This window comes from Micropterus salmoides, unplaced genomic scaffold (genome assembly GCF_014851395.1).
Source record: "Micropterus salmoides isolate LMB-PRFRI ecotype aquatic unplaced genomic scaffold, ASM1485139v1 Ms_hic_scaffold_14, whole genome shotgun sequence".
NCBI classification, from domain to species: domain Eukaryota; kingdom Metazoa; phylum Chordata; class Actinopteri; order Centrarchiformes; family Centrarchidae; genus Micropterus; species Micropterus salmoides.
Window position 1 is genome coordinate 500,575 of NW_024040485.1, and position 14,406 is coordinate 514,980.

The window sequence follows — 14,406 nt, forward strand, 5'->3', positions numbered from 1 at the left end:
AGACAAGCTCAGCCCTCGGCTAGCTCCTACCGCCGGAGCCAGAAGCGAAGCGTCGCTTCCCATAGTCCCTCTCAACAAACCTGGGACCAGTAAACCGGGGACCTACGCATAACACCGGCCACCAGCCCCGAGGGGTTGGTTCCCTTAGCGGATTTTGTAGAAGCATGGCGGAGCCTTGCAAACATTTTCCCGTGGGTCCTGCGCACCGTAGTGGATGGCTACAGGCTGCAGTTCCGGGTCCACCCCCCGCAGAAGTTCAACAGGGTGGTCTGGACTGCGGTGCACGTGGGGCAGAGAAGTTCGCTCTCTGCTGGAAAACGGGCCAGAGAGCTTATTTTCCCGCCAGTCAGTGAGTCCGGGTTCTACAGCCGGTACTTCATAGTTCCCAAGAAGGACGGAGGGTTGCATCCTATTTTAGATCCGCGGTCCCTGAACCAATCTCTGAGGAGATTCAGGTTCAGGATGCTCACCATCCCCGCCATCATCAGTTTCGAGGAATGGGTTGTCACGATAGATCTGCAAAGACGCTTATTCCCAGTCTCCATCCGTCCCTCTCACAGGAAGTTCCTGAGGTTTGCCAGTATAGGGTTCTTCCATTCGGCTTAGCACTCTCTCCCCGCACATTCACCAAATGCATGGATGCAGCTCTGGCCCCGCTGAGGCTCCAGGGCTTCCGCATACTGAACTACATCGACGACTGGACGACTTTCGATTTCTCCCCGATGCCTGGAGTTTGCCCCGGGGAGGGTCAGGGCCATCCTGCACCCTTGTCCAGGTTATGTCCCTTAGGTTCCGGCCAGACTGGCAGGGTCCACGGTGCTGCAGGCGTTTCATCCCCCACCTCATGTGACGGCGGAGGACAGGAGACTTCATCTGCTCTGCCCTGTCAGAGCACCAAGTATTTACACTCTGAGGTCTTCCCGGTGGAGGAAAGCAGACCAGTTGCTGGTGTGTTTCGGGTCCCCCAAGGCTGGGCTCCCCGCTTCTAAACACACCATCAGCAACTGGATCGTTCAGACTATTTCCCTGGCCTATCAGGTGCGTGGTATTGCCTTCATCTATGGCCGTAAGGGCGCACTCTACTCGAGGCATGGCGGCTTCTTGGGCCCTCCTCGCAGGAGCGTCACTCCAGAATTTGTGTGACATGGCTGGCTAGGCCACCCCTCACACTTTCATCCAGTTTACAGTCTGGACCTTCCTACTGCACCCGGCACCCATGTGCTCTCCCCCTAGTCGTGCCTTGCTTCATAGAAAAGGGCTAATGTGTCCTGTGTGCCGGCGTGCTTATATACTGTGGTGTATAACATATGTGCATTTGATGCATAACAGTTTAACATAGCACTGTAGCAGCTGGATAGAGGATTAGTGACCTTTTAAGGGGAGAGCAGAGGTCAGTGGTTATGTGGAGACTCAGACCCTTATATGGTGTCTAACAGATGCCTAAACATGTCCTATATAAGCTGTGTTTGATGTACAGAGAGACAGAGTGGTCATCGGGCTGGGTCACTCTCCAAGCTGCTGCAGAGCTTGTAATTGATGCTGAACTCCTTGATGTAATAAACTTTTATGATCAAGAACAGTGTCAAGCGGATTTCTTCTCAACACATCATCGCAGCATTATATTTCGGACACCACAGAAATTGGCGACCACGAAGGGACCGTGTTGTGCCTGAATTCATCGTTCCATCACAGGGCTCCATCAAGCTGACTCGCGCTCCAGACGCTGGCGTATATGGTGAGTTTTCTCATAAACTGTGGGCGCTGGTCAGTTCGTGTGTCTGTGTGTGCGTTAAAGGGTAAACCGGTTTGATCCCGTGTGAATGCTTGCGGGTGGATGTGTGAGAAGACTCTAAATTTTGTGTGCAAGCGGATTTCTTCTCAACACATCATCGCAGCATTATTGTTCGGACACCACAATACCCCTTCGGTTACGCCGTCACACGCTACCGTTCTAGCAACACCAATAGGATTGGAGTAGTTTAATTCATAGTTCAGCCCTGCCACGCCCAGAGGCGTTCCCAAAGTGTCGTCAACGATGCATTGTCTCGTTCCCCTTCTCGGGGAACAAGGGTTACATATGTAACCCGAGACGTTCTTTGGTGTAACAGCTTAATAAACAGAATTTGGGTTCCATTGTTAATTTTACAGATAATATAACTTCTATTGTATATTTGACCTCTTCCCACACACAGTGTAAAAATGTCCCTGTGTTTGGTTTGCTCCAATGAAATTTCTGATTTGTAAATAGTTATTACAAGCTCCTCAAAAGACACTGATGTAGCATCAGTTGAACGATACAAATCCTGAATTTTCTGTACCTTTTCTGACCAAATCCTGAACCCAATATCAGCTCTACCAGGAGTGAAATCTTCATTGCCACAAATTGGGCTGAAACGAGAAATAGGATGTGATTTACCTAGATGTTTCCTCACCTCGAACCGCACCTTGATCATGTTCCGAGTAATGGAGTTAGTTTTGGAGTATTTTAGGGATACCTGAGTACATATAGAGAGGAGGAGGTATCTTTTAAAGAGTGAGACTCCATCTCTACCCAGGCAGGAGGGTTGTCCTTTGTGAAATAAAACATTTCTCAGTTCTCAAATACCAGAGGAAATTGCAAAAATGGAGCCTCTGTCTTTCAAAGAGTAAGTACAGGAGGGATAAGCAAAGACGTTTATTCTTCCACAGAAAATAAAAAAAATACCTTCTTTAGAAAATAAAATAGATTTGGAGGAGGAGGCAGTGGGATGTTCTGGAATAAGTAAAACAATTTGGGGAGTATATTAATTTTCAAAATATGAATTCTTCCAATTAGAGAGAGATTTAAAGTGTGTCCATCTTTCAATTAGTTTAACTGATTCCATATAGGATCATAATTAGCATTTACAACCTCTTTCATATTTGGAAATATATGAATTAGGGCTGAATGATTGATGATGATTTCTGCCAGATATTGCAATTAAGATTCAATTTTTTCATTTAGCTGACGCTTTTATCCAAACGACTTACAATTGCTATACATGTCAGAGGTTCAATTCAATTCAGTTTTATTTATATAACGCCAAATCACAATTACAGTTATCTCACAGCTCTTTTCATAAAAATAGCTACAGTGCTGAAAAGAAACCTGGGGTTGTTCCTATTTTCTTCTATTAATGACGAGTAGTACGCTGCTCTGGCATTATGGAGGGCCTTCCTATAAGTTTTAAGACTATCTTGCCAAATTAAACGAGAATTTTCCAGTTTGGTGGAACGCCAATTCCTCTCAAGTTTCCGCGATATTTGCTTTAATTTGCGAGTTTCAGTATTATACCATGGAGCTAACCGTCTTTGTTTTAGTATTTTCTTTTTTAGAGGGGCTACAGAGTCGAGTGTCTTTCGCAGCGAGCCTGCAGCACTATCAACAAGATGATCGATTTGGGAGGGACTGAAACTAGCATAGGAATCCTCCGTTACTTTGTGACTTGATAATGAATTTAGAGCTGATGGAATCGCGTCCTTAAATTTAGCTACAGCACCATCAGACAGACATCTTATATAGAAATTTTTGCCCAATGGCGTGTAGTTCAGCAATACAAACTCAAAAGTTATCAAACAGTTGTCAGTTCATGAACACTCTGAGAGAAGCCAGTGGAATCTAACAGAGAGATAAACACAGTACTAAAGCTGTCATTCTCAACGTCCACGTGAATATTAAAATCCCCTACAATAATAACTTTGTCCGTTTTAAGGACTAAAGTTGACAAAAACTCTGCAAATTCAGATAAGAATTCAGAGTACGGGCCAGGTGCTCAGTACACTATAACGAAGAGAATTGGTTGCAGTGATTTCCAACTTGGGTGCGAAAGACCAAGAACAAGGCTTTCAAATGAGTTATAGTTTAGTTTAGGTTTAGAGCTGATTAGTAGGCTAGAGTCGAAGATAGCTGCAACTCCACCTCCTCGGCCTGTGCCTCGAGGAATGTGAGTATTAATATGACTGGGAGGGGTGGATTCATTTAGGCTAACATATTCTCCATCACCCAGCCAGGTTTCAGTAAGACAAAATAAATCAATATCATAATCTGATATTAGTTCATTTACTAGTACACCTTTAGAAGAGAGAGATCTGATGTTTAAGAGTCCACATTTAACTCTCCTATTCATTTGCACTATTGCTCTTGTGGTTTTAATTGAGGTTTTTATGCACAGCTCCTCTTCTGTTTACCTTTGATTTAAATAATTTCGATGGTCGGGGGACAGACACCGTCACTATAGGATTTTCACTAAGTAACTCCTGAAATGGAGGAGCAGAGAAGTGTGTTAGACTGCGACTCTGCGTAGGGTTTTGGGTGGGTAACTGCTGAATTAGAAGGGCAGAGAAGTGTGTTAGACTGCGACTCTGCTCCTGGTCTCAACTCTGGGTTGTCATGGATTTGGTCCACTAATAAACTTGGCCAGATTTCTAGAAATGAGAGCTGCTCCTTCCCAAGTGGGATGGATGCCGTCTCTCCGGATCAGACCAGGTCTTCCCCAGAAAGTCTGCCAATGATCTACAAAGCCCACATCGTTTGCTGGACACCACCTCGACAACCAGCGGCGGAATGACGACATGCGGCTATACATGTCATCACTGGTCAGATTTGGCAGGGGTTCAGAGAAAACTACGGTGTCCGACATTGTTTCTGCATATGTACACACCGACTCAACATTAATCTTAGTGACCTCCGATTGGCGTAACCAATGTAACATGTAGCCTACAGCTGAACCGAAGCGGTTTACCGGCTTCTCGCTGACCCGCCCTTCTCTGCTTCTGATTGGCTAGTAGTCCTTAACTAGGAGCTGCGCGTGTGCAACTCCCAACAAAGATCATTTAGAGACAAGATGTATCACTCCAACACACAGGGTGAAAAGAGGTGCTGCAGCAATGTGCAGTATGACAAAAAATATGTTGTTTTGAAAATGAAACCATGTAAACCTGTTCTGGTACAACCTCTAAATAGGATTTTGAACCTGAAAATGAGCAGAATACCACCTCTTTAATCAGTTTGGATATTGGAATTTTCATAATACTGCACCAGGTTCAGTTTAAAGCAATGTATTAAAGTTTTCCCCAATCTCAAAGCGTTTAGCTGATCAGTTTTGTTTTGTTGTAGAACTCAAGGTCAAGGATATCTTTATTGTCCCAGAGGGCAATTTGTTGTACAGACAGCAGTCAACACACAACTACTTGAAGGAACAGGATTCTCAAAGAGAGTTGAAACATTTAGAACTAGTTGCCACATCATAACCCTATATTAATAAATTACTAAGCACTTAGTTTTGTGTTGAGGAACATTTAATTCAATTCAATTCAATTCAGTTTTATTTATATAGCGCCAAATCACAACAACAGTTATCTCACAGCGCTTTTCATAAAAAGAGCAGGTCTAGACTGTACTCTGTGATGTTATTTACAGAAGCCCAACAGTTCCCACCAAGAGCAGCACTAGGCGACAGAGGCAAGGAAAAACTTCCTAAGTAACCATTTAGGTTACTGCTGAAAGTAAACTACCATTAGCTCTGCTAACATTGCGAATCTGTTGTTTCAGCCTGAAAGTCTGCGCTACAATAATATTAACACCGCATCACCTAAGGAGAGCTTTGCATTTATTCATTTTAGCTGATGCTTTTATCCAAAGCGACTTGCAATTACTATACATGTCAGAGGTCGCACGCCTCTGGAGCAACTAGGGGTTAAGTGTCTTGCTCAGGGACACAATGGTGGATGGGTCACAGGGGGAATTGAACCCAGGTCTCTCACACCAAAGGCATAGTCTTATCCACTGCTTCATCACCACCCCTGATAGTTAGTTACAAATGACAACTGCTATTTAGTTTGTTATTCCATATTTAATATAGTGGTCAAAGTAAATTTGCTTAATAAGTTGATTGCTGTGATGATCAGTGACTCAGAGCTGGTAGAACACACAAGCACGACAGAAAAAATCAGGGTAACTGTCCAAGTATACAAGATTTATTCTAAGAACAACAGGGTCAGAACTGGGAGATCATTTAAAAACTGGCTAACTTTACAGGCAGGGATTAGGCAGAGAATCAGAGTCCATAGAATCAGGCCGAGGTTAGACAGGAGTGAACTGAATCGGGGAATAATGCTGCATTCCAGAATTTCCAAGTTTAAATTTCGAACTTCTGACCTAAAAGCGTTCCGGGTGCGTGATGATTCATGACGCCGAAAGTTAACAAAATACATGGCTGACTGTGACAAACTGATAATTCTTTGTCAAGTGTGCACACCGCTGAACCCTCAGCAGTGACCTTGGTGTACCTATAATAATATTGGCAACATGTGAAGTCGGGGTACATATTTTTTCACCAAGTTCACAAATAGGAACTCTGACTTCAAGTGGCGTTCCATGCTACTTTTTCTAGTTGGAGGTCATAAATTTCCAAGTTCACTGAAACGCAGCATATGTGCTGGAAAGCTGAGCATGTGCAAAAGACAGTCCAGCAAAGAATTAGTGGAGATGTGCCTGTATACTGTATATGCTGAGGGACTAATAAGGGGATGAGCTTCAAATGGGGGGAGGAGCAGGGAACATCAGGGGAAGGGAATGAGGTAATCACCCTGACAGTTTTCACTGATCTATAGATGAGATTTCTCCTACATGCCTGTTCATAGTTTGAAACAGCCCCTACCTATCACCAGTCCGTGTGTCTCTGCCCCCCCTCGCAGACATCAGAGAGACAAACTCCGGAGAGCAGACTGAGTGGAGAAACCAGCAGTATGGACCAGCCCAGCACCAGCCAAGCCAACCAGTCGGCCAGCTCCAACTCTAGTCAGCCTCCATCCCCCAACACCAACACAGAATCTGACCAGGTCCTCCAGGAGGCCCAGGCCAGCATGATGAAGACCATCCCTGTGCTGAACGTATCAGAGACCAGAGAGGGTCACTGTAATTCAGCCTCTGGAGAGATCACTTCTGCTGCAACAAAGTCAGAGCCAAACGGACCTCTGGAACTGACATCACAAGGTTGTACAATCCCATTCACTTAAAACACATTGGACACACGTTGCTATATAAGGCTGCATGTTTGCTCTGTTTGTGTGCAGGTTTCACAAAAATGTTCCCTAAGAGAGTCCTGCTGAATCTGCAGAACACATTTAGCCGTGTCAATAGTCAAATGAAGACCTGAAACAATTAGTACATATTAATAGCAGAGATATGACAGAAATAACCAGGAATTTATTAACATGAAGTTAGATATTAAAAAACGTCTTGTTAAAGCAAAGCAGCCACGGCCATAATATAAGAGGTAATCAAGACCGTCTAGTGTTATAACCAAGGATTTTTTCCTAACAACTGTACAAGTTTCTGTGCCAAAATATGCCAATAAAATCTAAAAAATACATATAATAATTACCTTGTCAAACCTCTCAGTCAATAGTACTATGGAGAAAAGATTCTAAATTCTAAAGATGTTCTTAGTCGACTAGTGGTGGTTTGTTCAAGCTATAAGTCAACAAGTCGTCACACGTTAATGATATTTAATTATTTAAATATGTATTTATGGGGCATCAGAAAATAGTTTGAGTTCCAGGCCTGAGAAAGAATGTTGTCAGTAATGTTAACACTAGACTACCTTACAGAAAAACTCAAAACTGGAGTGGAGTGGAAGTAGGTAGGGGGAGGGAGGGAGGAGCAAATGCTTTCGGAAAGGCCTCTCTGTAAGACTCGAATGTGCCGTCTTCCACGCAAACTGTGAGCCATGCGTACGCACATAAACTGGAGAAATGACAAATGGCGACTCACATGGCAGAAGGATGAAACTGTTTGAAATGGATACTATTGTGTAAAATAAATTGAAAAATGACCTATAATAGTGGTGTTGGCCAATAAAACTTCATATAATTTTAGATTATATGAGTTAATTTGCAAAACAGAATAAACAAACACCCGTTTGATTCGATTTTCCCTGAAGTGGCAAAAAAACCATTTGCAGCGCACACAAAAATAACCATGATGTAGGATATCCAAGGAAGGTTAAAGTCTATAGCAACTGGACTTTGTTGAAGATCAGTGGCGGCTCCTGCCAAATCTCTTGGGGGGTAATTGATCGATGATCGATGATGGCTGAGGTGACCAGTTCAATGGTCTTAGTCTGCTATAAGACAAGGATTGTTCCTTAGGCAACATACTGTACAGTATTTGTGAACAGCTACATCCTGAAGTTCAGTGCCAATGTCTACAATGAATGAACAGTCCACAGTTAAGATCAACAGATCTTTAGACCATTGAATGTAAAGGCAACTACTTTAGCAATAATGAAAAAAAAAATGACTCTCATAATCATCTGATTTAGCTGTGACAAACCTTTTATTTAGGAACAATAAATTCAGAATAAAGCGCAGTGGCACTGGGCTGATGATGTGCAATGAATAAAATTATTTACAGTTAATCTTGCGTTGCAGCTAAGGGACCCATCTCAAGTAAGAGGCTACAATTATGTAATAATGTCACATATGCTGTACATGAAGGTGGATCAAACATAGCTAATCTTAAATGTTTAATGGGGTACAGAGGAGCACAGTATTTATTTTCATTCTTGAAGTTACAAACATTACACAAGACTAATAAGGTAAGCAGAGAGTAGTAAAAAATCCACTTCTTATACTGTAGTTACACAGTATTATTAGGGGTGTAGGCTGCATTAAAGTATCCACTGTTCTCCTGTACTCTATAATCACACAGTAACAACGAGCTATGTGTTGTTCTCCCATTCTCACTCTGTATTTACACATAAACATCAAGGCATGAAAGGGGAAATATAAAAGGTATATTCTATTATTTTTGGTTTATTTTCTGTGTTGCTTTCCCACTTCTTCTTTTTACCCTCCTCTGACAAGATCCCAGTGGTGGCCACATCATGCTACCTCCTCTTTCTTCTGTGGTTTCTGGCAATAAAAGAAAAAAACAACACATCAAATAATTGTTAAGGGTTAAGTGCAGCTAACTTTAAATTGACTCCACCACCAGCACACATAAAACATGGCTTAATAACAATCACATTTAACATAAGCATAAAATTCAGCTTAATAATAACTATCAAGATTATTATTATTAGCTTAGCCTATGGCATTTTACGGAGCATAAATTAGCCTAGTGGCTAGCGGACTTTTCCTCTCCTCATAGCTTAACAAATTACATGTATTATTTATACTGTGTCTTACTCACCGCTGGTAAAGTCACTGCATCTCCCGACAACACGGTTGAATTTTCAGCCTGAACGTACATTTTCTACAGCAGCTGGTCGTAGTGAGAGCAACAAGCTGGAGGACCGCCGAGTCGTTTTCAGGTGTCTGTCAAAAACAGTCACAGCTAACTAACAGTGTGACTGGTAGAAAGTGTGAGAAAAATCCCCTGCCTCTTGGCGGTGCATCGCCCGGTCGCCCTAATGAACAAACCGCCCCTGTTGAAGATACTTGAAGGAGTTTCGTCCATCACCTGACAGACTTCTTCAGTTCTGACTGACTCGTAGGGAAACTCAGCTATTTAACCTCTGTGGGGTCATTTGTGAAGATGACTGACAGCGCTGGTTCGTGCTCCTGGCTATGATTTAGGATAATAAACACAGACAGAGATATATTGTTATCACATGTTATGGTATTTGAGCCAAACGCTGTGCACAGCGTGTGGAGGTGATGCACTGCATGTAAAAACACAATATACAAAAGTATAACACTATTTATTAAGTACATCTTTCAGTGTGCCGTTATGTCACATAAAACAAATCATTTCTTTTAACTCGTCAGCAGCCTTGTTAAGTGAGTGGACTGTTTGTGTTGCCTAAATAAATGTTTAAACACAAGCAGAATGCATTTGGTTTGCTATCTTTTCAAATGAGGGACAAATTAGGCTATGTACCTGGGTCTTGCATGTATGTGTCCCGCTCATGAGGGGTTTATGTTCCTGCAGATCGGTTATCAAGGGGGTGGAGCTCCGGTGCCCCTTTACACAGGTACACAGGCACTGCGTGTATGTACACGTTTTATCCACCAAACAACATGCTTCAGCTTCACCAAAAAGAACGTCAGTCACACCGAGTTAAATTTCTTTTTGTAGCTTTTCTGTCAGAGTTTGCCTCCTTTTCTTCCTGCAGTCAGCACGTATTAATATTAATGAGGGGCGTTTCACTGACCATTTCTAGGCAACTATGGGCGTTTAAAGGGTCGGACAAGGAGCTGGCTCACATACGCCACATTTCAAGTTGAATGGATTTATAAAGGGAAATCAGTGTAGGATGTGCGTGTGCACGGTTTTGTGGAAAGTTGTCCCGAGCACAGGCCTTCAGAACTGTGGCACTCAAGGGCTGTTGCACCTAAACTTTGGACTGCTCTGCTCTGATTCTGGGAATTCTTTCAAAAGGCAGTTGAAGACACACCTGTTCAGACAGGTGTTTGGGTAATCTGTATGCACCTGGGGTCACATTCATAAACCTGTGCATAGGAAAAGACTACTAAAGGTTGCATACGGACAAGTCACAGGAAGTGCATGCGCACTGTTTTATAAATCAGAAAATTTTTGTTCCCTGAGAGAGTGAGATGAGGGGGGAAGGTCATAGTAGTTCAGTCACATGTGCAGGAGCCTGACTGTGCTATGTTCTGTAAGTAATGGTGAGATGTTGAACTGGATCGTCAGGGAGCCAGTGAAACTGTCTGTGTTATACCATTAGGAGTCATTACACAATAATTAATTTTGTTGCAAACTGCTTTGGTGACATTGTTTTAATGAAACACTCTTGCCAATAAGGCACACTGAACTGAAACTGAACTGATTATTTTGAGATGTGTTGTCTTTGAACACGATTCACATGGTATTTTAATATCATGGAGAAACTGTAACAGTTAAAACACAGGTCTGTGTGTTTTGTTTGTGCTGCAGCCTCAGTGGAGCCTGATGCCCAGGAAGACACACCTCCCAAGCTGACTGAGGGGGCGGACTCCACCCAGTTAAAACCCCTGGACACAGGTACAATTCCAGTTTGAACAGAGAAGATAAAGTCCCAAAGAAATTTATTATGTAATATCAAGTGTCTACCAGTACAGAGTCCTGCGGTCTCATTTCTAAAACTGTACATGGGAAAGACTACGAAATGTGATGTACGGATAAAAATCTATACAAAATATACGCACAAGAATATTCTGCTTTAGAAAACGGTTTCCCTTTATAAATCCATTCAACTTGAAATGTGGCGTATGTGAGCCAGCTCCTTGTCCGACCCGCCTAGAAATGGTCAGTGAAACGCCCCTCATTAATATTAATACGTGCTGACTGCAGGAAGAAAAGGAGGCAAACTCTGACAGAAAAGCTACAAAAAGAAATTTAACTCGGTGTGACTGACATTCTTTTTGGTGAAGCTGAAGCATGTTGTTTGGTGGATAAAACGTGTACATACACGCAGTGCCTGTGTACCTGCGTAAAGGGGCACCGGAGCTCCACCCCCTTGATAACCGATCTGCAGGAAGGTGCATCCCTCCTGAGAAGTGACAGAGGTGAAAGGGGACACATACATGCAGTACAGGATGACCCAGGTACTAATTTGGAATCCCCCATTTGAAAAGATCGTAAACCAAATGCATTCTGCTTGTGTTTAAACATTTATTTAGGCGACACAAACAGTCCACTCACTAAACGAGGCTGCTGATGAGTTAAAAGAAATATGACTTGTTTTATGTGCCAGACAGCGGCACACTGAAAGATCTACTGAATTAACAGTGTTATATTTTCCATAACGTTTTTACAAGCAGCGCATCACATCTACACGCTGCGCACAGTGTTTGGCTCGATAAGGCAATGAACATGTGATAATACATGAAAGTACGCACTTTATTTGCTCGACTGACGCAACAAAAACTGTATCAATTTAAATGTAATTTGTCCTTCTGTTCACCTTCTTAATGAGAATAAACTACACTGCATTCTTTGCAGAAACAGATATCTCCGTTTGTGTTTATGATCCTAAATCATGGTTTTTGTGTGCCTTTTTTTGCCACTTCACACAATCAATCAAACACGGGGTTGTTTATTCAGAAAGGCTTTCATCTGTTTGGCAAATGAACTAATATTATTAAATTATATTAAGTTTTATTGGCCTATAATACTCAGAGGTAATAGTTCGATTTATTTTACACAGTAGTATCCATTTCAAACGTTTCATCCTTTTGCAATGTGAGTCGCCGTTTCTCTTCTCCAGTTTACTTGCATACACAGAGTTTGCATGGAGGACTGCACATTATCCCGTCAGATCTGTTTTTTAAAGATCACAACCTCTGCATGGGATGTGGCGTACACATCGTTTATAAATGAGACCTCTGTATTTGTCAGCATGAACAAAATACTGGCACTAAGGCTAAATCCACACTCCTGCTTTTTCTTTTTAAAACGCAGCACATCTGCTGTTTACAGCTGCCATCCAGACTAAAACGCTGAATCCAACCACCTAAAACAGAGAAGTTTGAAAACGCTGATGACCCTGTTTTTGTTTTAAAACTCCACCAACACAATATCTATGCAGAAAATACAAATACTAAAAGTAGCATTGGTACAAAAAATGTATAATGTTACTGATTATTATAGTAATATTAATGTAGGACTTGTAGCACCAGATGTTGTGCAGGAACAGAAGGGCAGTAGGCGACTCACAGCCACAGATGCAGACTTCAGAGCCAGAAACACCTGCAGGAAGTGATAGGAGGAGAGAGGAGAGGGACGAGAAAGCACAAGACTACCAGAAAGGGGAGAAGTTGTGTTAGTAACATGCAATAATGGGATAAGAATGCAAGTCCCCCTGCAGTCTAGGCTTATAGCAGCATAATTAAGGGATGTTAAATGTGGAACCTGGTTCCACAGGAGAGGAGCTTGATAGCTGAACGCTCTGGCTCCTAGTCTACTTTTGGAGACTCTAGGAACCACAGGTGCATTCTGGGAGCGCAGTGCTCTGGTGGGGTAGTAAGGTACTATGAGCTCTTTAAGATAAGATGGTGCCTGACCATTAAGATTCTATTCTATTCTGGATTTTACTGGAAGCCAATGCAGAGAAGCTAAGACAGGAGAAATATGAAGAGTGAGACGATCTGCTTCCATGCCCACTGTACGTGAATGGCTAGTCGTTTTAATATAGATGGTGATCAATTCTGATATGAAGCTAAAATGCTGGTGAGGACGGAGATGGTATTATTTTTAACTCTGTTTTCAAATGAAAACGTAGTAGTGTGGATTCAGTGTAAGTGGTTCACTCACTTCCAGCACTGTGTCAGAAAACGGCTTTTAACTAGTGTAACAAAGGACAAGGTTGTGTTTTCCTACAAACCTAAATGACTAAATGACAGCACTGTGATATTTGGACAGCATCCGCTGTGGAGTCATCTCCGTCAGCTGCTCCATCAGCTGCTCCATCAGCTCCACCCTCATCTTCTCACAGCATAGAGCGCAGCAGCCGGCCACAGATGGAGAAACCCCGCCGCTCCAGTGTGGACAAGGAGATGAAGCAGAGTCCAGAGAGGGCCCACAAGTCCCCACCTCCTCCTCCTCCACGAAGGTGAGCTAGTTGATCTCAGAGTGAGGATCACCTGCAGACCAGGCTTTCTAAAAGTATAAATCACTCTAATGGATTGTTATAATTAGTATTGTTTTCTTCCCAGGTTCCATTGTGTAAGTTCAGGTGTTACCACAGGAAGGTCAGGAGAGGTGATTTTCACCAGCAGGAAAGAGCCAGTTGCAGCTCAGGTATGTATGTGAGCACACACACCAACATAGAGGAAGAGAATTTGTCATATTGTTGGCTAAAGAGACAAATGTCACTTTAACATCTGTAACTAATTAACATTAAACTCCTCAGTTGGCCAAAGTTGGCCAAATCATAAAATGGAGCTCTTTTCTGGTGTGTGGCAAGCCGAAGTTTTGATGAAGAAGTCAAGAGTAAGAAACACATCTCGTTATCATGCTGACTGTGTCTTGTTGCGAGAGTCATAAAGTTATATAGCCTATATCATTTTCAGAATTTGCAGCTAGCTACACAGATACGTAGCAGTCATGTATTGGCCAGCAGACAAAGCTAAGGAGCAGTTAACAGTATGCTGAATTGTGTTTATCACTAGCGTAGTGTTAGCTTAAATTTAGCAGCTAAAGTGAAAACTGGGGCATTTTAAAAAAAATGACATCTCAGCCCTAGTTTCTCGCAGTATAGTTCCCCATAGCTGCTTTACTTAATGAAACTAGCACTAACACTTCAAAATAAAAAAAATATTGTGTAATATAATGCAGTAAGGCTCTCAGGCATTCTGTATTGCTGTCAGATATGTTTCTCCTGTATATCGACTTTTCTCATTTAATTAATCCCTGCTGAGTGCAGGCTTACCTGAAGTCTT

General features: G+C 42.5%; 1 protein-coding gene across 1 annotated transcript in view; it reads left to right on the plus strand.

Annotated features, from left to right (window-relative positions):
- Positions 1-14,406, plus strand: part of LOC119902937 (sickle tail protein-like) — a 128,306-nt gene that overhangs the window by 98,407 nt on the left and 15,493 nt on the right. The window contains exons 19-22 of the mRNA XM_038719342.1: positions 6,715-7,012; positions 10,922-11,008; positions 13,388-13,577; positions 13,681-13,765. Coding sequence (XP_038575270.1) covers positions 6,715-7,012; positions 10,922-11,008; positions 13,388-13,577; positions 13,681-13,765 — 660 coding nt within the window. The remainder of the gene's footprint in view (positions 1-6,714; positions 7,013-10,921; positions 11,009-13,387; positions 13,578-13,680; positions 13,766-14,406) is intronic.